Source organism: Micromys minutus, assembly GCF_963924665.1.
Source record: "Micromys minutus genome assembly, chromosome: 21".
In the NCBI taxonomy this organism is placed as follows: domain Eukaryota; kingdom Metazoa; phylum Chordata; class Mammalia; order Rodentia; family Muridae; genus Micromys; species Micromys minutus.
The window spans coordinates 4,390,784-4,417,844 of NC_137956.1; the positions used below are offsets into that span (position 1 = coordinate 4,390,784).

The window sequence follows — 27,061 nt, forward strand, 5'->3', positions numbered from 1 at the left end:
AAGAATAAAAGCTGAGAGAACTTGCTTGAGAACTGGGTTCGGGCGCAGTGGCACCGCAGCCTTCTTACCTGAGGGAGCAGCAGGATTGCTGGGATTCTCACTGGCAGATGCACACAGGTCCTCTTCTCCGTCGGTGGAGGAGCTGGAAGAGGAATCGCTGCTGAGGTCATTCTCACTGGAGCTACTGGAGCTGCGGAGAAGATCGATCTTCCTCTGAGCCAGCTTCTTCCTCTGCACTAGCAGCCTCTCCTTCTGCTTTTGTGTCCTCTGCGAAGAGCTGCTCTTCACTGGCCTCTTTCTGCATGAGACTCTCCGCCCTGCACTGCCATTAAAACAAGGTCTTTTCATCAACAAATCTGGCACAGGCTCTGCCTCAGTCCGAGGCCACTTGTGGGACCTTGCACTGTGACTTCTGCTTTTACCACTCAGAACAGGCTGGGAATGTCTCACCGAGATGTCTTTATCCTCATCTGAAGTCACAGTATCAGAGTCCCCAAAATGGAGACTAGATGAGGGAGAAGACAGGCACTCACTGAAGGAAGAGTCATTATCTTCATCACTTGGTGTCTCTAGGTGTTGCCTCAACCCTAGGATTTCCTGATTTTCCTTGACACAATTCTGTACATATGAGGGGCCAGCCTGCTGGCTTTTGCGCTTTTTCCTCACAACACCACTTTTTTCTTGTTCTTGCTGGTTGTCATTCATGTCCTTCTCTTGTTTTTGAGAATCATCACACAGATGAGAGAATTCATTCCCCACTTTGCTAGTAATCATCTCCACTTCTGCAGGGAAGCTCTTGGTGGCCCCTAGGGGCTGTGGGTGCAGAAGGACCGCCTTCAGACTCTCCTGTGTAGTGGGCGCATCAGGAGTCCCACTCTTCATAGCCACTTTTAGGGTGTAGAGCTTGTTATATTCAGGAGTCCATTGAGACATGAGAAACTTTAGGGAAGGCCTAGGAGACACAAGCCAGGCATTTTAAAAAACTAAGTACCCCTGTGCTATACCACTAACTAAAGTCTTCAGCAGCCATGATGCAACCATCCTTCCACTTGAGGACAGAGTGACTGACTAAACAGAGTTAGCCACTTGACTGTTCTCACAAACTCTGCGTCCATCTCCCCTGCCCCCTACAGACACAGCTAACTAGTACACAGTCCTGACAATTTCTAGTAACCAAACGGGCCTTGCAGTATTCCTACTAACTTTCACAATATAGCATACTTGGTCAAAAATCAAACACTTACTTTTAAGCTTCCTTCATTAAACTAGAAGAGAATTAGATTTCTAAAGACTGCTATCTACCCCAACTGTCCCAACTCTGGGTACAGTCAAAGGAAACCAGTCTGCTCAAGTCACACCAGCATCCTCATGTTCACATAGCACCAATGGCAATGAACAAATGATGAATGGAAAAATTTAGTAGATACACAATGGAATGCCATTCACCCAAAAAGAATACAATCCCTTCATCTGTAACAACCTGGATGAAATTGTAGATCATTACCCTGTGTGAAATAAAACAGTTGGAAAGGCACGTTCCACATGACCTTATTCACACGTGGAATCAACTAAACTTCATCTCAGATGCTGAGAGCAGAATGAAGGTTACCAGAGGCTGGAGAGGGTGCTGTAGGCGGTCAATTGGTAGTTACTGCTTGATGTGAGTAACAAGTTCTGGTGATAGTGTACAATACAGTGATTCCAGATGACACTGTGATTAATTAGTGTTCCTAACAGCTAGAGAAGACTTTGAAAACTACCCTAGAGAAGGACATCTGTGGAAACCCATTAGCCTGACTGAAACACCACTACGTACACTTATCAAAACATCACAGGGTATTAAAAATATCTACAATGTTTAAGTTTTTATGTATCATTTAAACTAAATTTAGGGAGGCTACACTCCTCCTGAGGACCTATAGGCTGTCACTGGATGCTAGGGAAAGGGAGGCATTCTCTTCTCTGCTGTAGCCACTGATAAATTGGCCGTGCTCCTGCAAATAATCCCTTACTCGTGTTACTGCTAGCGACCCTAAAGCTCTAGCTCACCATTACACCTGGGAAGAAAGGGCTCCGTGAGAGTGGGAGAGACATGAGCAAGGGGAAACAGGTGAATATGATTTAAATACATTACATACATGGACAAAAGTGTCAGAGCAAAAGCCATCTTGTTATGTAAGTCGTATAACTAGTAAAAACTTAAAATGTAATGTAGTTTAAGTTCTAAGAAGAGAATACAATGAAATAATCGAAAGCCAAGTGAAATCTCACACTTTGGAAGCTGGAAAGAAAAGTGCAGCAATGAATACAAAGCCAGTCACAGACTCCATCTCAAGGCACTGCCACAGCCCTGCACACAGCTAAAAAAGAACTCCAAGGACTGGTTTATCACCATGTCTTGTGGAATAGTCTTCAGGGTGTAATACAGTCACTGCCCTCTTCAACTGTCAGCAAATCCGAGTGCCAGGAGACCTGCACAAGATTGGGCCATCAACTTTCCCTCCTCAAAGGAAAGGGCATGTGAGGCCTATCTCTTCCCAAGAATTTACAGATAGCTACTGCTGAGGTACAGGCACCCCCTGTACCTCACCCCCACCCTGGGATTTGTAGCCTATTAACAGCTGCTGGGGGGCAGAGGCAAGCTTATAAGGCCACATCCTTCCTCAAGAGCTGACTGTAAGCAGCTGCTGTTGGGAGACCGACTGCTCCTGTGGTGTAGTCACCTCCTCCCAAAAAACCCCAGCTAAATGCACTGGTTCACCAAGCCACGAATGAATTAGTTGTTTCTATCAATGATGCCCAATTAGGGGAAAGAGACATTTGTTCACTTATCTTCAGGAAAGTTCATGTCTTCCCTTTGATATGGCATGTTAAAATTGTTTCATAGATACTTCCTGTACATTAGATGGTTTTTATATTTGACAACTAAGGGAAATATAGCTTCTTTCTCCTATGACTCTCCAATCTTCTAACAAGAACCTAATTCTACACGAAGGCTGGCACAACTAGTACATCTAGTGTCAGACCCAGAAGCCCGGAGTGAGAATCGGTTACTACAGATCACTGTTAAATCTGTAACAGCAGAAAATAAAGTCAAACTTCACACCAGTGATCAAAATGTGCTTAAATCATCTCACTTCTCAAATTGAGCTGCTGACCAAAAGAGCTTAACTTACAGCAATGCCAATGTTTAAAATTTTATTATTGTATGCATGACACATATGGCACTTGTTCCATGGTGTGTATGTGATGGCCACAAGACAACTTTGTGGACCTGGTTGTCTTCAGAAAGCCAATTCAGATAGCCAGGCCCGAACATAAAGCATCTTTTACCTGCTGAGCCATCTGACTCACAGTAGAAGGATGACAATGTAAACTGTGTGTGAACATCTGAGATGGAGCACTCACTAGGAAGGGGTGGGCCTGAGAACTGAAGCACAACACTAGGGTAGAAGAGTCCATGCAGAGTAAGCATGGTACCTGTTTTTGAGTCTCAATACCTTTCAGACTGTCTCAAACTGCCAGCATCAAGGGCATCTGCTCCCCTTGGCTTCAAGGAGGGGTGACTACAGGTATATGCCACATCTGGATTTACATTATTTTCAAAATCAGTTTTTATTATGTACATGCCAACTTGGTGAGCTTTTGTGCAACCAGCATGGAGAAGAAACATCATTAGTGCTCACCACCTCCAGGCACCAACAGCTGGAACCATGGGACCACTATCCTAAACTCCAAAATGCTACAGTGTTTCACACTTAACAGACATTTTAAAAACAACTTCTAAAAAGCAAAACGGGTATTTGATATCAAGGGTTTCTTCCCTCCCCATGAACAACTTACCAAAATACATGATCTTATAGGTCTTGTGCTCTACTTCACAGCTCTACTGTCGTCTTGGGCTGACTAGCTGCCTCCTATAAATTTGTTCTTTGCTATGCCTCTGTGTTGGCTCACCAGGCTACTCCAGGTAGAATATAATGATTGAGCTTGGAAACATCACTCACTGCCTGCCCTTGTAATAACCAAGAAAGTAAAGGGTTGAGCAGTTTTCTCTAGGGACCAAGACAATCACAACTAGAGGCAAGAAAGAACAGTTCAAAATGATGAGGCACAGGCTGGTATTAACATGAGGGAAGGAGGTATATGCTATTGGTTTCAGTAACAGATACAAATCAGTGTTGGAAAAGATGTAAAGAAACTAGAACCAGTCATGCGTAGTGACCCACACCTTGAATCCTAGCACTTGAAGGCAGAAACAGGCATATCTCTGAGGGTTTGAGGCTAGTATGGTCTACAAAGCAAGTTCCAGGCCAGCCAGGAATACATGGTAAGACCCTGTCTCAAAAAGGAGGGGAGGAGAGGGAAAAAGGAAGGAAGAAAAAAAGAAAGGAAGGAAGGAAGGAAGAAAACAAAGGGAAAAATTAGAGCCATAATATGTTGCTGATGGGAATGTAAAATGATGTGGCCAAACAACATCCTAGCACTTCCTCAAAAGATTATGTTCAAGGGCAGAACATATTCAAAGCTATATTCATTCCCCAGTTCCAAAACCAATACAGAATCAACTGCTGACTGAACAAACCCATGCAATGGGTTACAACTGAGTAATCAAAAAAAAAAAAAAAAAAAAAAGTTGCTCCAAGCTACACACAAATGAACATCATGCTAACCAATCATAAAAGTATACAGTTAGGGCTAGAGAGATGGCTGAGCAGTTAAAAGTACTTGCTGCTCTTACAGGGGACCAGGGTTCAGTTCACAACTCACAAGTGTCTGCAATTTAGTTGGATTCTGTGGGCACCAGGCACATATATTTTACACATATACAAAGTATTCATATGCATAAAAAATTAAACCTAGTCTTTAAAAAATTGCAAAGACTATACAGTTAAAATTTCTTAAGTCAAGTCTCTAGAGAAAAAAATTGTAACAGACCTAACACTGTGAATGATCTAAGAATTAGACTGTGCTAGAGAGGGCTTCGTTTTTTAAAGGGTCTTAAATTGACTGTATTGTTAGCTGTTCAATTTTATGATTCTACAAAAACCACCAACACTGGACCTCAGTGAGCTGTTCTTCAACTCTATGCAAAAACCAGCAACACTGGGTCTCAAACAGCTGTTACTAAAAAAATAAAAATAAAAATAAAAAAATTATGAAGACCCTTGTGTACCTCAGTAACAGAAAACTTGAGGTGTCTTTAGAAAATTATCTGAGATTCTTTCAGAAATCCAGTTCTCCCTGAACTTGAGTCTCTTAAGAAGATAGTCTTTCTCTCTTTCCATCACTTTATGCCCTAAAGCCAAACTGATGAACTCTCCTTGGTTAAATCTGTTCAGGTTTTAATCAATTATGTCTAGTAAAATGGAAGGCAAGGCATGGTGGCCTATACCTTTAATCTCAACAGGCAGAAGAATGTCTGTGAACTCTTAGCTGCATTTTCAATATGATTAAGTTTCTTGAGAAATTTCTAATTGAAATCTAAGAATCTGTAATATAATTACGAAGAGTGGTAAGAACCCTGATAAATTAGCCGATAACTAACTTCATACAGCTTGCTATGTTTTGTTCTGTTTTGTGACAAGGTCCCACCATGCAGCCGGGCTGGTCCTGAACTTGCTTGCTACCGTCCCACTGGGGCTATGGGAATGAGTGGGCATACCTAGCTAGATTAAATTCTTTCTCTTTTCTTGGTTAGGTCAAAAATAAAAACATTTAAAAAACAAACAAAAAAAACAAGCAAACAAAACAAAAATGGTGATCTTGACAGCTTCCCCTAAATAGAAAATATAGGTAAGTAAAAATATAGTAACTGCTAGTTACGAACAAAAGATTCATTTGGATCATCCTTGACTATGTGAATCAAGATGAAATGTACAAACCATTACAGACAACTCAAAATTGCTCTAAGGAAGATATTTTCTTTTAGCTTATATTTAAAATTTACTTAATTTTACATGTATGACTGTTGCCTCTGTTTTAGTATTCTATTGCTGTGAAAAGACACCATAACCACAGCAACTCTTAATAAAAGAAAAAATGTAACTGGGGCTGCTTTCAATTCAGGTTTAATCCATTATTGTCACAATGGAAACCATGGTGGCATGCAGGCAGACATGGTGCTAGAGGGGTAGCTGATGAAGTCAATGTCCAGATCAGCAAGCAGCAGGAAGTGAAAGATATTCTAAGCCTGGCTTGAGAATTTGAAACTCCAAAACCCAGCCCAATGACATAATTCCCCAAAAAGGCTACAGCCACAATAACAAGGCCACATCTCCTAATTGTTGTTTAGTGTTCAGTGTTACCACTCCCTAATGATCAAGGATTCAAATCTATGAGCCTACAGGAACCATTCTTATTCAAATCATCACAGCCTACATGTATACATGTGTGCCAAGTGAATGCCTGGTGACTGTAGATGTCAAAAGAATGAATGTTTCAGCTTGAGGACATTCAGGACCACACAGAGATCCAGTCTAGAAAAACCAAAAGAAAGAAGAAAAAGGAAAGACTTAAATTAAAAAGGTTTAGAATGTCTTGCTTCTTCCTGTCACCTACCTCATTTACCCTCTTATTCATCCTTAAAGTGACAGACTCTGTTTAAGCCTTGCAAGTCTCCATTTCTGCTCTGGTTTCCATTTCTTTGAATATCATCTCCTGTGTCTTTTGACCTGCCCCCCCCCTTTTTTTTTTAAAGAATAATACCTTGTTTTTCATATTACACTTATCCACAGCTCCAGCACATGATTGTTTTGTAATTATCCGAATAACTGAATACAGAAACATTTTCATTTTTACTGTGGCTCACTGTAATTTTGCTTCACAATGCCTATTTCAAACAGTTTTCATTTCTAACAGACATTCACTGCTTCAGTGGGCTTGTTTTTAAAAAAAAAAAAAGGCAGCAAGATCCTGAACTCTGAGAAGCTTACAATTTACTATCAAACAGAATCTGACTTTTGTTGCAGGATATTTGGCCATACTGTGAACCCCAAGATTGTGTTGTATACTGAAAAATTTGTTCCTAGTCCTGTAGTGGCTCAGCCCCTAGCACTGACTAGAGAGTGCAGACACACCCTTAGCACACAACTTTAATACCAATCGAGGAAGGTAAAGTGAGTTTGTAGAAGGAAGAAGTGTTTTAGAGTGTGTGTGATTGAGTGGCAGACAGAGATTTGACAGAATAGGATCTGCCCAACTATCAGGAGAGGAAAGGGAAGCTAAAGAGAACAGTGCAGAGAGAAAAGAGAAAAAAGGCAGTTTTACTAGGATAGTTTTACAGATTTTTAGTTTTACAGTTGAAAAGAGAACAAGCTAGACACAGGTAAAGACAACAAGCCAGAGAATGAGAAGGAGCCACAAGATTAGAACAGATTGCTAGAGTTAGTCTGAATCAAAGCAAGGAGATTCAGAAGCTGAGAGAAGTCAAATTCAATCAGCCTGAAGAGTTTGAGCCAGAACAGCTGAATTGAACCAGCCAGGCAGAGCTCAGGAAGAACTAGGAATGGGTGAACTTAATTCAGTAGTAAGTCTCAGAGGCTGAAAAGTTCTAGGCATATATTAGATTGCAGAGGCTAGAAGCTTCCAGGACTAGGCCTAGGTTAACAGACTGAGGCAGTAAGCCTAGGAGGACAATTATTGATACAGAACAATAAAAATCACATTTACAGACTTTGAAGAGCCAAAATGCACACTACGATCTGGAGGAACAGAGGGTGCAACTAATAGTAACTCAGGTACCAGCTTCATGCAGACATGACACCCAAGTGAACTATGAAGGAAGGGTGGGAAACACGTGTCTAACGATACTTCCAACTGAATTATGTCCTAAGATGTAAGACCCTCAAATGCTGAGGAGTTTTTCTGGTTTTGTGTTTTCAGTAGGGGGAAACCAACTAGGGTCAAATTATCAAAGAATGAGGGATCAGACTGCCTAACATCATTTAGGGAAATCTAATAACTAAGAGAATAAAAGGAGTAAAATAGAAAGTCAAGACACCCAGGAAAGTTCTCCAATCAACAGGCAAAAGAACAGTTTTAGCTCTTTCACCAGGTTAGCATGAAGAATGACTAATAATCTTTCCACCCACTTCCTGGTACCAGAGTTATAAAGAAAAGGGTGTTCATTTTTGTTTATTTTTATTCTTTATCTCTTGTTCATTTTTATTCTTTACCTCTTATTTTGAGAAAATCTTAATTAGCAAATTAAAAACAATTTAGGTTTTCAGTTTGGTCCCTAAGTGGGTACAAATCCTACAAACTAAGGCAAACTAGCAAAATTCAGGTATAGAATTTCAAAATGGCAAGAAATAAGAAAATTAAAAAAACAAAAACTAAATCTTTAGTGAAATATACTAGCTGCCTTTAACTGTTACAAGAAAAACCTGTTGCTCTAATCAAAACCCTTCTTAAAACTGCATCTGCTATTTCACACCAGGTTGTGAACAAGTGAGCAAAGACAATGAACTCTTCTAAAACCACTTACTTTCTGGATGTCTGAGTGTCTAGCTGGAAGCAGGCAAATTCTGATTCCTCTAATAGAACTAGAGCGATGTGAGAGGCTCCACACCTCTTCACCTGTCCTAAGCCCCAAGCCAAGTCTAAAGGACGTTTACGACAAAAACGAAAGGGGTGGGAAGGTGATTCATGCTCAGAAACTGACTCCAAAGTTGCCCTCTCACCTCTACACATACATGATGTTGCATGTACCCTACACATGCAAATCATACACAAACACATAACATCATCAGTCTCATTAAATTATAATTAAAAGGAACAACAAGGTTTTCTAGATCCTACTGAGAGGTGAAAAGAGGACAGGAAAGGAAGGACTGGAGGGAGCTTCAACTATTTGAAAAGAAAAATAAAATTGAGTAAAGCCTGCACTAACATTATTTATAGCAAAATAACACTAATATTAGTATAGTTATACTACTACTATTGATGATAAAGATAATTCTTTAGAAAAACTCATAGCTACCTTACCCCCAAGAAGGGCAGTTATTACCCTTGGCACCAAAATAAGATTTTTTAAGGTTAAGAACAAAACGAAAAAGCCAAACTTTTCCAAACTCCCCCATGACACAAACATGCTTTCTTTCAAGTTTATAGTAACTTTTACTTAAATTTTTATTAAACTTTAATATGTGTGTGTAAACATGTCATGATGCATGTGTGTGAAGGTCAAAGGGCAACTTGCAGAAGTCTCTTCACCATGCTAGATTTACAGATCCTCAGGTTTGCCATCAAATGCCTCTAGCCTCTGAGACATCATGCAGGCCCTCCAGCATTTAAGAATAAAAATCTTTACAGTGATTCGTAAAAAGCTACCTCCTAAGTGGAGCAGCAGTGGCACACGTCTTTAGTCCCAGCACTTCAGAGGCACAGGCAGGCAGTTCAAGGACAGCCCTGGTCTAAAGAGCAAGTTCCAGGACATCAGGAGCTACAGAGAAACCCTGTCAAAAGCAAAGAACAAACAAACAAAGCTATTTCCTAAACTGGTGTATAGTTGTATAGTGGTGCATACCTTCACTCAGGAGATGGAGGCAGGCAGATCTTTTGAGTTCAAGGATAGCCTCATTCTATTACAAGTCCCAGGCCAACTAAAGCTACAAGTGAGACTGCCCCTCCCCACCCAAAAAGGAGGGAGGGAGAAAAGAGAGGGAAGAAAGAAGAGGGGAATGAAACAATTGAGGGTTGGATTGAGGAAGGGAGGAAACGAAAATAATGTCTAGAACTCTGGAGGCTATGACAAAAAGAATGAGAAAGCCAGCCTGGGCTACACAGGAAAACCATGTCACAGAACAAAGGCTACTTAAACCTTAGCAGAAGAGTCAACACACTGCTGCTACCCTGCACTATGATACAAACGCACTGCTGAAGACGCCTCCACTGCTCATACAAATATACAGATCCAAACTTCCTGGACTCAGCCCATAATCATAATAAAAACATCCCACAAAAAAACCCAAAAACTAAAAACCGGAAGCACTGTCTGTTAAACACATGACAGGTGCACAATATTGCCATAAGCTGCAAGAAAACACCACATGAAACTGAAAGCAGAGACCGCATTTAAATACTTGGAATGTAGCTAATGGAGATGCATCTCTTTGTAGACACAGACGTACATCTGGTGAAGGTTAACAAGGAGCTTGAACTGGGTGAGGGATGTAAGGGAACACTACACTATCTTTGCCTTGTAAGTGCAAAGTCATTGCAAAATCAGCTCAGAAATTTAAAAAAAGGAAGGGAGCATAGAAGTTATTATTTACAAAGTTTCCCTGGGCTCTAGAAAAGGTAGGACAATTTAGAAAGAGTTTCCCTTGCAAATAGCTCCAAAAGTTTTATGCAGAGGGAAGAAAGAGTCTAAAACTAGGACCACCATGAGAAAAGATAATTCCTAAGTATCTGTCATTCCACTGAGATTCCACTTCATAATCCACTGGATACAATGTAGGAAAAATAACTGGCCTATGTAATCTTATATTACTACTGGGAAATTTACAAATAAGCACATCTTCCTGCTAACATTCTGCTATAATACATTAACTTTTTACTACAAGGGGACACACACATGCTTAAGTGTATTTGTATATGTTTTATCTAGTTTTGTGATATGAAAAATGAACATTATTTGTAAAATATTAGTAACCTGAGTAAGTCACAAAGAGGATAAAATATGAAAATTAAGTCACTGGTTCGTGTGTGCGTGCGCGTGCGCGCGCACCTAGGCCAACTTTGACTTTGCAATCCTGCCTCAGCCTTGGGACACTTCACCTGACTCAGTCATATAAAGTTTCAGCATATGAATGGCTCCTAGTATAATCTAACTAATGTTCTTTTAAGAGGAAATTCAGAAAAATGGGGAAGGCTACAAACACACAAAGAAAAGACCATATAAAGATAGAGCAAGAAGGTGGCTAACTAAAAGCCAAAGAGATAGGTCTCAGTAGAAAGGGCCAACTGCTTGAACTCTAGATCTTGAACTCTAGAACTCTAAGACATATAGTTCTGCTGTTTAAATCACCGTAATAAACACTGTCTGAATACCTTATGTGCCTCAATGCTCTATGTATTTATTATAAATACAAAGATAAGACAGAACTGACCTTACTATGTTCTAGCCTAGCAGACATGTGTGTCAGTGTAATTCAAATGCCCTATATAGGTACACACTTTGAAACAGTCAAGAATCCAGTCTAATCCCTTAAGGGGAAGTATACCAGAAAAAGTTTTCCATGAAGAAAGGGAAAATCTATTATTGTGGCCCATGTTTGTAATCCCAGCACTTGAGGGGTCAGCCTAGGTTCATGGCAGCAAGATGAGTAAAATGGGTACAGTGAAAAAAACAGAAACGGGCTGGAGAGATGGCTCAGTGGTTAGAGCACCAACTGATCTTCCACAGGTCCTGAGTTCAATTCCCAGCAACCACATGGTGGCTCACAACCATCTGTAATGGAATCTGATGCCCTCTTCTGGTGTTTCTGAGGATAGCAACAATTTATTCACATACATAAAATAAATCTTTAAAAAAGAAAAAAAGAGAAAGAAAAGAACCCAAAAAAAGTAGCTACTCTGGGTAACAGGGGGTAAGTTTATCCCAAACTGCCAAGGCACCAGGGAGGAAGAAATCCTGTGACATAGGACCAGGGTTTGCGTGCAGGTGCAGAGGATATTTAGAGATTGCATAATAGGCACCACAGTCATATGTTAATGGAGAGCCACAAGTTCCCAGGAACAGAGGAAAGGAGGGTTGTTCCTTTAAACAGTAGGAACTATCTTCAAGCACACGAAGGTCTTTTATCTAAATGCCTGACCTTGGGAAAAGGACACTCTTGGGGCTGGGAGGGGGCAACAAAAACTCAAAAGAAAGGAAAAGGAAGTGCATCAGAAAGAAGTTACCAGAAAGGAAAAACACATTATTTGATAGACAACTTACATTCAACTTCAAAGCAGCTGTTTATCTACCATAATTACTTTTAGGGAAAAAATCTGGATGACTTCATTTTAAACACTCAACTGATTTCATGTGCACTGGTGTCTCGCCTGCATGAATGTCCGTGCAGAAGTGTCAGACCCTCTGGAACAGGAGTTACAGTTGATAGCTCACAAGTGGGAACTGAACCCTGGCCTCTGGAAGACCCGCCATCTCTCTAGAATTATAGATGTGTTTCAACATTTGAAAGACTAAAGGACTCCATAATCTAGAAGACCTAAGACCTCACAGCAGCTTAGCTGGAGGAGGGCTTTGTTGGGAAGCTCTCTGCTCTCATTTCTTTAGTCAACACTAAGCCTCCATCTTTCACCCTTATCACACACCCTTCAGCAAGCTGCAGGATCACAAGTTAAAGAAAGGTGGAGAACACAGCCATCTTCTATAAAACCTGACAGGGACATAGAAAAATAAAATAAAATAAAATAAAAACTAAAAATAAAGCAGGTCTGCAGGGGCAGTGATGATCACACCTTTAATCCCAACATTCTGAAGGCAGAAGCAGGTCAAGGACAGCCTGGTCTATATACAGAGTGAATTCCAGGACCACCAGGGCTACACAAGGAAACCCTATCTCAGAAAAAACAAAAACTGAAAAACAAAAAACAAAAGCACTTTTTGTTTTGGAAAATACAGTTTTTTTTCATTACATATGTGTTGACAGCAATAGGTTTATATTTTTAAATTAATACTTTTCTTAAAAAAATAGATTACATTAATCAGTGATATAAACTGAGGTTTACATCTAAAAATTAGCCTGTAACATGTATTCTAGATCTGCTGACAGCCGCTTTCATATAAGAATATAAACACATTATTTACCATGTTCTCAATTGATATAACCCTGAAAAGAGCTGTGTGTAACCTGAATTGAAAAACAAAGTTACAATAATTAGTAGTTTTAAAATAGAAGCCAAACTCACCATGCATATAGAAAGTGCACATGGCCACACTCTGGGAATCTTGAGCATGGACCTGACCGGTGCCCATCACCTTGGCCTTTATTTGCTAAAGCTTACTTCAAACTTGGCAAAAAGAAAAAAAGGGGAAAAAAGACAGCAGTGTAAGAACTTTTCTAAAGAGTCCAGTCTGAAGTCTGAATCCACCAGCTAATGCCTCAGACAGCACAGAGCAATGGTGTGAATTCTGATGCTAGTACACTTCTAGAAGGGTGTAGAGAATCCAGACACCTTGTTTCACTCAAGCATTACAACTCTGTTCAGAACTTATAAAATTCCACCAGGCAGTGGGGACACACTCCTTTAACCCCAACACTCAGGAGGCAGAGGCAGATGAACTCTGTGAGTTCAATGCCAGCCTGGTCTACCGTTCCAGTTTTGGCAACAATTCCATTATTCTATTCCTTGAAGGCAGATAAACTATAATAAAGTTAAGAAGGTATCCTCTAAACTCAAAAACTGACCACAGATGGAACAGACATAGACAAATAAAACTAAAGCCAACCAGCAGTGGTATTACTGAAAAGAGACAAGAGAAAGGAAGAAAACTGGAGCCCTGAACAGTTGGAACAAACAGAAAGCAAGCAGCTGACAATGGCTTACAGAGACACTTGGGATGACAGGTAACTTGGCCTGTGGTTCAGTGGTTTCCCAGCATGTCCAAAGCCCTAGTTCCAGCACTACCAACAAAAAGGAACCGCAGAGAACCCAGAAATACTTATAAATACCAACATATGATTTCCAACAGTCTCAGTATCTGCATCCCACCAAATACAAAATTAATCCTAAGAGTTACACCATAAAACTTCTACAAGAAAACAGGCAAACAACCAAGGGCAGAAAACGGCTCAATTTTGTTTTTTAAAGATTTCTTTATTTACTACATAAGTGCACTGTCACTGTCTTCAGACTCACCAGAAGAGGGCATCAGACCCCATTACAGATGGTTGTGAGCCACCATGTAGGTGCTGGGATTTGAACTCAGGACCTCTGGAAGAGCAGTCAGTGCTCTTAACCACTGAGCCATCTCTCCAGCCCTCAGTTTCTTTTTTAACTGATGGACTAGACATCACTAAAATCAAAACCTTTTCCTCTTCAGAAATACCAGTGAAAAACTGAGAAAGAATAGAAAAGATTATAAATGCATATTCAATTTTAATCTATACGATAAACACCTCATGGTTACGATAAAATAGGCAAAAGACACAGACATTTCTAAAACAGCAAACAATCAAACCCAAATAGCCAGTAAATGCCTGAAAAATGTTCAGTATCTCAAAATTGCCAGAAAAAACATAAATTAAAACTACAGGAAGCTCCCATTACACATTCAAACAAAAGCTAAAAGTAAAAATAGCCAACTCCCAAGAAGTGTCATAATCAAATACAACACACTTTGAAGCTTCTAATTAGTTATACAAGCATCTAACTTACCATCTAGTAACTCAACACCAAGTTCTGAAAACATGTACAAGGTTTGTATATGGATGCTCACAGCTTTATTGATGGTTAATTTTAGACAGAGAATAGGTACAAGGAGATGCCAATCAGCAGCAACATAGGAGAACCTCAGGACCTCCACTGAAGAGAGCAAAGTAGACTCACAATATCAGATTACTCCATCAAAAATAAAGGGACCTCTAGAATAAATAAGCATTTGAAATGGCAGTTCTGACCACCTGAGGCTAGGGCGTTACTTCAGAATGGGGCAAATCCCCTAAAATAGTTCTTTATTCAATCTGCATATTCCAGGCAGACTGAGCTAAATACCAAACAGATTTTCAAACACTCCTTTGTTTCATTTTATGGCATAACAGGCACTCTGATCTACTATCACTTACTGCTCAGTGTAGTGAAGTAAAAGAGATAAAGCTTAAAAAAAGAGATGCATTTCACTGAAGTAAATGTAAATAAATATACAACTGTGGTTAATGAAATGAACTTGTGGGATTTTTTTTTTTTTTTTTTTTTTTTTTTTTGTCCGTTTGTTTGGTTTTTGTCTTGTTTGTTTTGTTTCCAAAGTTCTGCTCTGCAGCCCGGGCTAGCCACAAACTTGCATTCCTCAGGCTTGTTTTCCAGTGCTGACATTACAGGCGTGCACACCACCCCCAGCTAGAAACTGCAGAATGGGGGCTAAAAATGTGCAGATACCTGCAATGTGTTTTCCTTCTGTTCACTGTGGTGCTGGGGATTAAACTCAGGGTCTGGTACATGTTGAGTTCTGAATTGAGCTAAAGCCCAAACCCTGCCAACTTAAAATAAATGTTAGCAGGACACAATGATGCATGCCCGTAATCCCCAACACTCAGAAGAGGTGGAAGCAGAAGGATTCCAAGCTTCAAGGACTACACAGGAATATCATGTCTCTATAAATAAATAAAAGTTACTAAAGGGGGCTGGAGGGGTTGCTCAGTGGTTATGAGCATTTTGTTGCTTTTGCGGAGGATCTGAGTTCAACTCCCAGCACCCTCATTGGCTGCTGAGAACTATTCCACTTACACAGGAAGCATGAACACGTGCACACATAAAATTAACAAAACTAATGTCTTTAAAGAAGTTATTGGCTAGAGGAACAGCTTAGATAGATGACTAGAACACTGAAGAAAAAACGAATTACAGAATCTGGGTGTTCCCCACACAACCCACTCATTTTCTATAGCATTTACAATTAATAAAATATTAGAAGGAAAATATGTGATGAACAAAGACCAGACATAGCACCACATAAATTTAAAGAACAATAAAACCTCAATCTTAGCAGCCAGGCTAATTTTTAATGTTCACTGTGAAAAAGCTAGCACACTCAGAAGTGCACAGAAAGTAAGTTCCACCCACGGTATCAGCAACACTCCTCTCTTGCTGGAGAAAGAATTGCCCAGGAGAAATAAAAATAATCCTTGATTCCTTGGAAAGCAATATAAAAACAATGGATTTTCCAAAAGTGAGTTTTCTGACTTGGTGACTTAAACCGTACAGTCCCACCACTGACACAGTATTTTTTTTTTAAGATTTATTTATTTACTACATAAGTACACTGTAGCTGTCTTCAGACACACCAAAAAAGAGCATCGAATCCTGATCCAGATGGTTGTGAGTCACCATATGGTTGCTGGGAATTGAACTCAGGACCTCTGGAAGAGCAGTCAGTGCTCTTAACCACTGAGCCATCTCTCCAGCCACTTGCTTACATATTTAAACATCATTTTATCACTAAGATTTGCAAAGAAAGCCTAGATTCATGTCAGTAATGTAACTTAATCACTCATCTAAAGTTCATTTTGTTTAAACAAGGTAGATGATACACATATCTTCATTTTAAATACTCTTTAGTCCTTAATACATTGACAGTTTTTTTTTAATATCACAACAAAAAGAAAGATGGAGACAAAAATCCTGTCATCCAACTGACAGAAACTCTCAAAATGAAGAGACACAATATGGCTCAGAAATCAAAGGATTTCTATCTCAGTCCCAAGACTACCACTTTCTTCCTACTCCCCCAGCTCCTGGCTAGCCCTCCCCAGGAACTGCGCCTGGAACTCTTACTTGCTCACGTCCTTTATGTATTCTCAGCTGCTTCCCTATCCACAGGCCTGCACTACCCACTTCAAATTCTAAAAAGTTATCACAATCTTTAGCCTGCTACTGAAAAAGCACAGAGTTAACTTCATCCACTATTTTCTCTAGCTCATTTCCATAATCACCTACAAACTTTATTCATTTTTCACACTGAGGCTTAGGTAGAATAGAGGTGACATTCAATCAGGTTTTGAGTTCTACTCACAGTTATAGAAAATTGCAGTAAGAATGGTATAGGCTAGTAGTGAGGCAACCCTTCCCCCACACACACCTACACACAACTATACTAAGGAAAAAGAAAACAGATGAAGCAGCATAGACTCATTTACCATAAGAAACCAATTAGAGCCCACAGGATGGTTCAGCAGCAAAGGTGCTCTCTGTCCACTCTGATGACCTCGTTCAATCCTAAGGACCCACAAGGTAGAACTGCTGCTGCTGTTTGCCCTCTACACGTGCACCATGCTGCATGTTCATGCACTGCACATGCATACGCACACGCACACACAATGAATGTAACAAAAATATTCAAAGATAATGCTGACAACTGGTTAATACCCTGGAGTAGCAGTTCTCAGCTCTTTGGCTTTTTAAACTCCTCACACCCTGAGGACCCAATTTTAATGTACTGTTTTTATCTACTAGTAACACATTCAAAAGTAAAACTGAGAAATACCCAAAAAGTATTTGTAAGAACAGTAATAGTATTACACACTAAGAAACTAACATTTACAAATGTTTCCCAAAACTTAGAAAGAAATGTTACCCATTTTCATGAATCTCTTAGCATCTGGCTTCACAGCAGAAAGCCAGCTTCTAAATCTGCCTATGATAAGTTGGTTATATTGGTTAAATTATAAGAAAATGTGGTTTATGTAATTATTTACTATAAAAAAGTAGTGCTTATAATTCCTTTCTCACGTAAGTATAGTGATAAAGAATTTAACAGAGGACAATTGCAGTGTGAAATATGTAGTTGTAATAATCAAAATTTTCAATATAATCGCACTGTTTGCCAAATGCTATGGCCGGTCATGCTGATACATGCTGATAATACTAGGGCTTGGGAGCCTTAGCTACAAATCAAGTTCTAGGCCAGCCTAGATAGACTACATGGAACACAGTGAGACCCTTTCTCAAAAACAAAGCTCTCCTACTCTGTCTTGCATTTCATACAGATCTTTCCCCTATCCATGACTTTCTAATGTGACACAACTGGTCATTTAAAAAATAATAAATAACACCCACCTTGCAGAAGTGAATAGATTTTGTTGTTTATAACAACACAGCAACACTACTTGTAATCCTAGTCCCTTAGGCTAAGGCAAGTATGCAAATTTGAAGCCAGCCTGGGCTAAGACTGTAGTTCTGTGATAGAGCCCACCATTCTCTGAGCCTCCTTCAGACACCAACAATGCCCCAGCCCTGTGATGACTGTTACTTTCTGAGAGACCACCGGGCAATTAACAACACTGAGTTTTCTAAGGTTAGAAGTTGAATAAGATGTCCAGTTGTTCTTGAAATCACATGTTCATTCCACTTACTAATTATTCACATTCATTTCCTCCAGGCAAGCACATTTCAGTATCTACATACTAGTGTGACCTAACCTAACAACCTTCCTATTTTTTCACATGAAATGATGTGGAACATTTTTTGTTGTTGCTTTTTGTTTTTAAGACTGAGTTTCATGTACACCACTATAGCCTCAAAACTTGATTTAGAGTGATAACCTTGAACTTCTGATCTTGTTACCTTTACTCCCCAAGTGGCCTGTGTCACCAAGGTATGGGGTACTAGAACTGAATCCAGGTGAATAAGCATGCTAGGCAATCACTATCAACTACATTCCAGACTTTTTTTTTTTTTTTTTAAAGATAGTCTTTCATTACAGCCCAGGCTTGACTAGAATCACTGAATAGTCCACACTGGCCTTAACTCATAACCAGACTTTCTCGGCCTCTTGAAAACTGGCATTTCATATGCACAAACCACTATGTTCAGCCTCATCACATGCAGTTATTACAAAATGCATGTGTTCAAAATAAATTTAACAAAATAATAATTCTGACTACTCATAAAGAATAGTCTTAAGGTAGTAGAGATAAGGTTCAGTGGTTGAGTACTTTCTGCTCTTTCAGAGAACCTAGGTTCAACCCTAGCACCCACATAATGGCTCCCAACCATTTGAACTACAGTTCCAGGAGATCTGATGCCCTCTCTGGTCTCTGTGAGCACCAAGCAAATATTTAATACATGCAGGCAGAACACCCATACTCGTAAAATAAAAAATACTTGTTAAAAATGTTCAAAATAGAGCTGGAGAGATGGCTCAGCAGTTAAGAGCACTGACTGTTCTTCCAGAGGTCCTGAGTTCTATTCCCAGCAACCACATGATGGCTCACAACAATTAGTGTGCTCATATAGATCAAATAAATCTTTTTTAAGATGTTAAAAACAAAATTATTAAATGCAATAGCTTTTTTAAAGTTATGTCTAACTATGAGTACAATAATGACACAGCAGCTACCAGCAGTCGTCACTATGAATACGGCAATGGCTAGGATAGTTGCCACTGTCATGTGACTTATGCTAGTGCTGCTCTATGTTTACTGCAAATGCCTGTTCCTGATGACATTAGTAATACAACAAATAAAATCTTATTACCACTGTGAAAGTTTCAACCTGACAGGCTTTTTGAATACACTCAACTCCACTGCTTTCTAGACAATATACAACAGTAACTGAAGGGCCATGCATGACAGTGCATTCTTTTAATCTCCACCTGAGAGACAGAGGCAGGCGGGTCTTTTTAAATTCAAGGCCAGGGCTATATAAAGAAACAGAGAGACAGAGACATTGAGAAAGCAGAGAGAACACTAGCTATAGACATATTCTAGCAGTACAAGGATCATGGGGGCTGAAGGGATGAGACTCAGCAGTGAAGTATATGCCTATGTTCAATCCATCGCTAGCAGGGAAAAAGGAAAGAAATAGGAATGTACACACAAGGAAGATAGTTTTCCTTCTATTTCTCCCCCCAGAAAGGGTTTGGCTGTGCTAAGCAAATGCTCTACCATTGAGCTCACCTGTAGCCCCTAGTAAAATACTTATTCTATTAACGTAGCTGTATGCATGTGTGTGCGTGTATGTGTGTATGTGTGTATGTATGTATGTATGTATGTATGTATGTATGCATGTGTGTATGTATGTATGCATGCACGTGTGTATGTATGTATGCATGCACGTGTGGAGGTCAAAAGACAATGTTCAAGAAGTGCTGCTCCCTCTACTGTGGGCTCTAGGATGGAACTGAGATTGTCAGGTCTGCACAGCCAGCACTTTATCCATGGAGCCATCTCACCAGCCTCAAAAAAGTAACTTTTAAAAAACAAAGTGCTTCTTTTTTAAGCAGTAGAACTAAACTATTAGAAAGTGACTTGAGGATATTTCTTACTTTTAGCCTTCTGAAATTGATTTTTAAAACCATGTTCAAACAGTTGCTGGTTCAAAAATAAATTTAAAATATTGCTTGCAAAATAGCAGGTTAAATTATAAAAGATTAGGTTGTGCATGGCGCTGCACACCTTTAATCTCAGCATTAGGGAAGCAGAAGTTCACTATAAATTCAAGGCCAGCCTAGTGTACACAGTAAGACCCTGTCTCAAGATAAAGAAACAAAACCGTTTTTAAGGATAAATGATGAGACATTTACCCATGCACAGGCGGTAGAATGGCTATGGACTATAGGAAACGGTTATAGGAACTGACTATGATGTGGACAGTCCCTAGTTCTACCAGTGCTGGGGAGGGAGGACAGGTGGATCCCTGAAGCTCATGTAACAGCCATTAGCCTACTGAGTGACAGACCTCAACCCCAACTCCACAAAAACCACGGGAGACCAAATCCGTGATGGCTATTCTTGGTTGTCAACTTGACCACATCTGGAATGAACTAAAACCCAGTGGCTGGGAACATTTGTGAGGAATTTTTCTTAAATTCTTAGAAGTGGAAAGACCTACCTTTTGAGGTGGGAAAACCCACCTTTAATCTGGGGCACACCTGGTAGAAGCCTTTATAAAGTCATAGAGAAAGATTTCGATCTTTGCCACTTGTCCCCTCTCCTCCCGGCAAGTGCGTCCTTTCACTGGCAGCAGCCTGGATTCCAGTGTATAATACTGAAGACATCCAAGTATACTGATGTCTCCATACATTGGTATGTGCTGATAGCCAACCTCATGGATTGAACTACTACGAGATTTCTGAACGTTCCATTAGTAGACAGCCACTGTTGGGACTACCTGAACCACAGCCTATAAGCCACTCTAAGAAATCTCCTTTCTAAATATAAATAGATTCATTCTTTAATTAGGGTTCCTGAGAACCCTTACTAATTAAAAGGGTTCCTGAGAACCCTTACTAATACAGCATCTGAGGACCAACACTCAAGGATATCCTCTGGCCTCCACATACACATGAACATGCAGACACATGCAGACATGAGAAGACAGATGAGAATTCTGAACCACCATGTCATCCCCCACTCCCTTTGCAGTGCTGGCGACTGAACTCAGGCCTTTGAAATTTTGAGATAAGCAGTCTACCCCAAGCTAAATCTCCATCCCTTTTCTCACTCTCTAGTCTCTACCTCTGAAATCTAAGGACATTTCCCTACATAGTATTACCATTTTTATCTTATCTGAGATTAACTCTAAAGAGTGGCAGTCCTACCTTTCTATACAAGAAGCCTAATTCCATTCTTCTCTACTCCATGGTACTCATCACTAATTAAATTATTGTACTTATGTCTGCTCTATGGAGGCGGAGCTTTCATCCCTACAGACCAGTGTCAGTGCCTATAACATACATGAAACACATACTTCAAGTAAATCATAATGTAAAAGCGCCACGTAAAACATCAACTCTGCTATTTTTCTATCATTTGTAACTTGTTTTTCATCTGATGGCAATTTCTGACTACCTACAGAAACCCAGGCAGCAACCTGAGAGATACAAGAGAAAATACAGTATAAGATGGTCAAATATAATTCTGAACTTTACCAAACAATAATCACACATTTCTGAAAGGAAACGAAGTTATTTGGGACTTTTTTGTTGTTTGTTTGTTTGTTTGTTTGTTTGTTTGTTTGTTTGTTTCAGAGAGGATTTCTCTACATTGCCCTGGTTGGCCTAGAACCCATTTTGAAAAACAAACCGGCCTCAAACTCACCAGCCTGTGCCTCCTGAGTGCTGAGATTAAAAGCTCTCAGGATGTTTTTCCCATGTGTACTGGTGTTTTGCCTGCATGTATGTCTGTGTGAGGTGTTGGATTCTCTGGAACTGGAGTTATAAACAGGTGTGAGCTGCCATGTGAGCGCTGGGATTTAAACCTGGGTCCTCTGGAAGAGCAGCCGGTGCTCCCAACTGCTGAGCCATCTCTCCAGCCCCTCTCAAGGACTATTTTTAAAATGACATTAAGCCAAGTATGGTGGCATAGACCATTAATCTCAGCACTCTCCAGGCAGAGGCAGAAGGATCTCTAATGAGTTCAAGGTCTGGTCTATGATAGCAAATTCCAGACTATGGAAGGCTACATGGTAAAAACTTGTTTCAAAAAAACAAAAACAATAACAACCAAAAGAAAAAGATGTCTGGCTGGAGAGACAGCTCAGCTTTTAAAGAACACTAAATGCTCTTCCAGAAGTCCCGAGTTCAATTCCCAGCAACCACATGTTGGCTCACAACCATCTGTAATGGGATCCAATGCCCTCTTCTGGTGTGTCTGAAGACAGTGACAAGTACTCACATATATATACAATAAATTTTTTTAAAAAGATGCTATCAGAATCTATTGAAAGTCTCATTTTTATAAATAATATAGGAGCCCATACTATCCAACACCTAGAAGAGGATTAGAAATTCAATGTACTTGACAGCCAGAGATGACAGTTTTTTTTTGATCCTAGCACTTGGGATGCAGAGGCAGGCAGATCTGAGTTTGAGGCTAGCCTAGTCTACAAAGTAAATACACAGAGAAACCTAGTCTCAAAAAGAAAAAAGAAAAAAGGAAGGAAAGAGAGAGGGAGGAAAAGAAAAGGAAGAGAAAAGAAAAAAAAATCAAGGCACCTTTTAGTTTTACAGTGAGTTCAACCTAAGATAAGAGAGCCTGGTCTCAAAACAAGAGGGATAGGAGTGGGGGGGGTATTCATATTTAGAATCTCCTGAAAGTTGTAAAAGCTTGATAAAGCTGGACGTAACACACTTGTAATCTCCAGCATTTTGGTACCTTAAGGGCCAGCCTGGGGATATATAATGAGAAGCAGGTTATAGTACACCCCCATCTCAGGAGAACACAAAACCACTGAGTAATTTCTCCAGTGAACAGAACAAATATGGCTTCATCACAGGCTACTATAATGATTGTGCTATATTTGCAGACATCATTTACACTCTTCATAGAGCATCTAGAAGATGCTCTTTCTAGAGATCTGTCCTGATAAATTTAACAGTGAATATTGAACACTAAAATTAGAAGCTATTAAATGTGGCACACACACACCCAAAATCGGAGGCTAGAAATGAACATTTATGAATTTTATGCTCATTTTACTAAGTGAGAAGGCTGTAACCACAGAAAAGGTTAACAATAGATCCAATGCCACCATACTACACCTAAACAAATCTAACATCTTTTTTGTTGTTATTCTGTCAATCAATTTCCCTCTATTAAAGTCCCAGTCCATGGGGTTGGGACACAAGCAGGGGCACATATAACTAAGCTATGACTAATGCATGATACCAAGGTGCTTTATTACCATGACATTCTTAACACTTAAAGCTCTAAATTTTGTGATACAATGAGTTTTCTATTTCATATTTTCAACTTGAAAAAAAATATGTACTCAGATGTACCTGCAGAAAAACTTTCTGCTCCTTGGCTTTATGCAAGTAAACTGCTGTTCTCTTGGAACATCAGTAGAACCATGTCTCAATTTTTCACAAAGATGAAGCACCAAAACTAAACTTGATGAATATAACCCCAGCTAGCATACATTCTTCATTAACCCTTATTATTTTTATTATAGCTTTCTTCAAGTACAAACTCTAGAGCCAAGTACAATGACAGAAACCTAAAGTCCCAGCTCCTCAGAAGGCTGAGGCAGAAAGATGCCTGAGCAGTAGGAGCTGAAGACCGACTATTTCTAGTGAAACATCTGGGATTCAAGTGACCAATATACAGAAACCAAGAGGGAAAGATGATAAAAGAAAACACACACACATGACACTCAACCCTGACTGTTAAGAAAAACTATTCTAATTTTCCCCACTATCAGCCATCTCACAAATGTCCTCAATGATTTTTTTCAAATACTACAGAGAATGTTAGGCGACAAGCAAGCAGAATACTATGAAATAATTTGTCCACGGTCACACCCTAAGAGAGTAACAAACATAATATATATTTTTGGGGTGGGTATTTAAAATAGGGTCTCTCTACATAGCTTGGGTTGTTGTAGAACTCACTATGTAGCCCAAGCTAGCCTCTGCCTCCCAAATGTTAGGATTAAAAGCAACTTAATGAAGGCTGGGAGCCATCCTCCTGCTACAAAAGTAATTTTAGAGCTAAATAATTTGTTTCTCTTCAAAATAAAAGAGCTTCCTTATAACCTGTGAAACAATGTAACACAATATTACAGCTACCAGTTCCTGCATAAACATTTTATACTAAAAGAAAAAAACACTTAGTAACAAACTATCAAACTATAAATCCAGACCTAGAGAAAAGATGTAGAGTCAAGAGTGCTTACCATTCTGGCAAAGGGCCCAACTTCGGGCCTTAGCACCTATACAGGGCAGTGTAAAAAACCTCCCTCAACTCCAGCTCCAGAGTATTAGACCCTCTTCTGGCCTCAGAGGTACCTGCACTCCCATGGACCAACCCACACACTGACATATACTCATAGGAAGGATTTGGGGGTTTGTTTGCTTGTTTGTTTTTAATGTAGACTCAGTAAAATCAGAATTATGGAAAGAACACATACATAAAGTCAGAATCAAACCGTAGCTATTTTAAAAACAAATGGTGAGGATATGGAACCTCTGTTCATCTTTTTCTGATTCTGCTCTTTTTGGTTAAAGAGGTCCCAAAAACAAGAAAATTAAAGGCAGAATGCTAAATGGAAGGAAGTGTAGATCAAGTCAGGTTTCAAGAGCTGTCAGAACTCTTACAATGAAGTATCTGTCAGCTGGTTCTCTCGTTGCTACTCAGGAGTTCTAAACTCTGTACATAAATCAAGGAACAGGAAAGCGCTCAACAATACAATGGAGTCACCCCACACTACAGACATGAGCAAATTAAATGAAGGCGCTATAACTTCCTGGTGATTTTTTTTTTTTTTTTTTGACGCTAAAAACTCACACTTTTTAAAAAACATTATCTAAGAAGCTCTATAATCTAGGAAGTGTGGTGACAAACCTCTATTTCTCCAGAACAAAAACCGATATTTCCACTGCACCACTGCTGACTCCGATCAATTATCTAGGCAGGATAAAGAAAACATCTTTTTTTAATGACTAACCAGCCAACTCTACACAATATCAGACGCGCCTGTCTTCTGCTCCGCGGACTGCGCGTGCACGCCCGCACCGGGCGGCTCCCGGCTCCGGCCCGGGCTACCTTCCTCACTCCATTGTCACCCCCACTCCTCGGCCCTGAGCCCCCGTCCTGCTGGCGAGCGGCGGCCACAGGGCGCAATCCCCTCACCCACTCCCTCCCAAGAGGCTGTGGGTGTGTCCGCGGGCGGACTGTCGCCCGGACACAATGAGCCACTCCGCGCCACCCCGGGACCCGCGGTCATCCCCCTGTCGCCGACCCTGGCCGCCCGCCCCGGCCCTTCCTCTTTCTCCCTACTGCTCGGCCCCTCCCCCGCCGCGCGCAAGCGCCGCCGCGCCGCTCCCCTCCCCCGCACCCCCCCTTCCGCCGGCGCCCTCACCCGAGTCCGCAGGCCCCGTGCGGCCAGGTCCGGGACTCGCTGGCGCGGGCTGGCGAGCAGCACTCGGCCGGGTGAGGCTGAGGCTGGCCGGGTGGCTCTCCTCAGGAGGGCGTTTGTCAACGTCGCCGCCGCGGAGTGTGAGGCTGCGCCCGGCTCAGCTCGACCCGGCTCGGAGCACCCGATCGCGACCCACGCGCGCTCGCGACCCTGAACGGCCGGCGTGTCTACGCCGCGCAGCCCCAGCGCCCCGCCACCATCGCAGCCGCCGCAGCCTGGGCCGGCCCTCCCCGACTGCGCGAGCGCGACACCGGGGCCTTTTACGACAGTTCGGAAAGCGAGCGCGCCGGACTCTCACGCCCTCTCACAGCAGTATGTGTGCGCGTGCGCGGACCTGCGGCCGCCGGGCCCGCCCACCTGAGTTCCAGTCCTTCCTCTTAGCTCTGGCTTTTGCGAACTGTTGGCCCAATGGAACGAAGTTAAAAATAAGCTGGTTGGGTTCACTTTCTTCCGTGATTTCGGGCTCAGCAGTACTTCAACACAATTCCGCCTACATCCTGGTTACTTTTTCTCTAAGTAAGAAGTATTTCAGCTTACTGACTGCACTTGCGGTGCTCTTAAACCAAAAACATGGGTTAGTGTTTTTCTCAGCAGATGATACCCAAAACAGATCTCATCTCACTGCTGAAGTGAATTCAAGTGAATTTCCAGAATCATTTCAAGCGTAGTATTAGGAAGCCTGGGAGCTCTGGCTATACAATCGCAGAAGATGTTTTAATTACCTCACAAACCCAGAAGATTGCAACATTTTATTGTGTGCCCTAGTAGGACGGAAGGACAGAGCGAGCATGGGCTCTGCAGGCAATCAGACAGACTTCCGGTCAGAAAGCAGAGTGGGGGCGCCCAAGCTGACTTATTAACACCTTTATAAATCTCAGTTTCCTCCCTTATAAACCATGATAACCTTATATGCTTCCAAATGATCTTGTGAGGTCAAATAGGACGACTTACATAAAGTACCTCATATTACTAATTAAGTATTTAACAATCACTAATTCCTTCCTTCCACATCAGCTCCTTGAGAATTTTATTCACTCATGTTCTCCATATTCAGTGAAGAAGGTGGTTTTTTGGTGTGGTTTGGTTTCGTTTTACTTTTTGAAACAAGGTTTCTCTGTGTAGCCCTGACTGTCCTGGAATTCACTCTTGGAGACCAGGATGACCTCAAACTCAGATCCACCTGCCTCTGCCTCCCAAATGCTGGGGGTATTTCTAAATTATAAACGAAGAGGAAATGGGAGATTCTGGATGTCCTCAGCGTCCTTAATTGCTGCCCTTTACAAGTAGAGTTCCACTGAGACTATTGACGCCCAGGACTTGTTATGACTCACGATGTCTCAAACCTCTATGTCTGTCTCTCTTTTTTCTTTCCCTAAATCTTTTGACCTGTATTCTTTAATAATATCGTGGAGACACGTAGGCCACTTGTGACTTTTGAACACTTGAAAGAAAGCACTATTGAGTCTGTATTAAC

The 27,061-nt window shown here is 40.8% G+C and overlaps 1 protein-coding gene across 5 annotated transcripts in view; it reads right to left on the bottom strand.

Annotated features, from left to right (window-relative positions):
* Nucleotides 1-25,790, bottom strand: part of RNF111 (ring finger protein 111) — a 62,148-nt gene extending 36,358 nt beyond the window's left edge. For all 5 annotated transcript variants that reach the window (XM_080934079.1, XM_080934080.1, XM_080934077.1 and 2 more), the window contains exons 1-2: nucleotides 25,531-25,790; nucleotides 69-952 (exon numbers count right to left, since the gene is read on the bottom strand). In XM_080934079.1, coding sequence (XP_080790205.1) covers nucleotides 69-933 — 865 coding nt within the window. In that variant the 5' untranslated portion in view covers nucleotides 934-952; nucleotides 25,531-25,790. The remainder of the gene's footprint in view (nucleotides 1-68; nucleotides 953-25,530) is intronic.
* Between the last annotated feature and the right edge of the window lie 1,271 nt (nucleotides 25,791-27,061).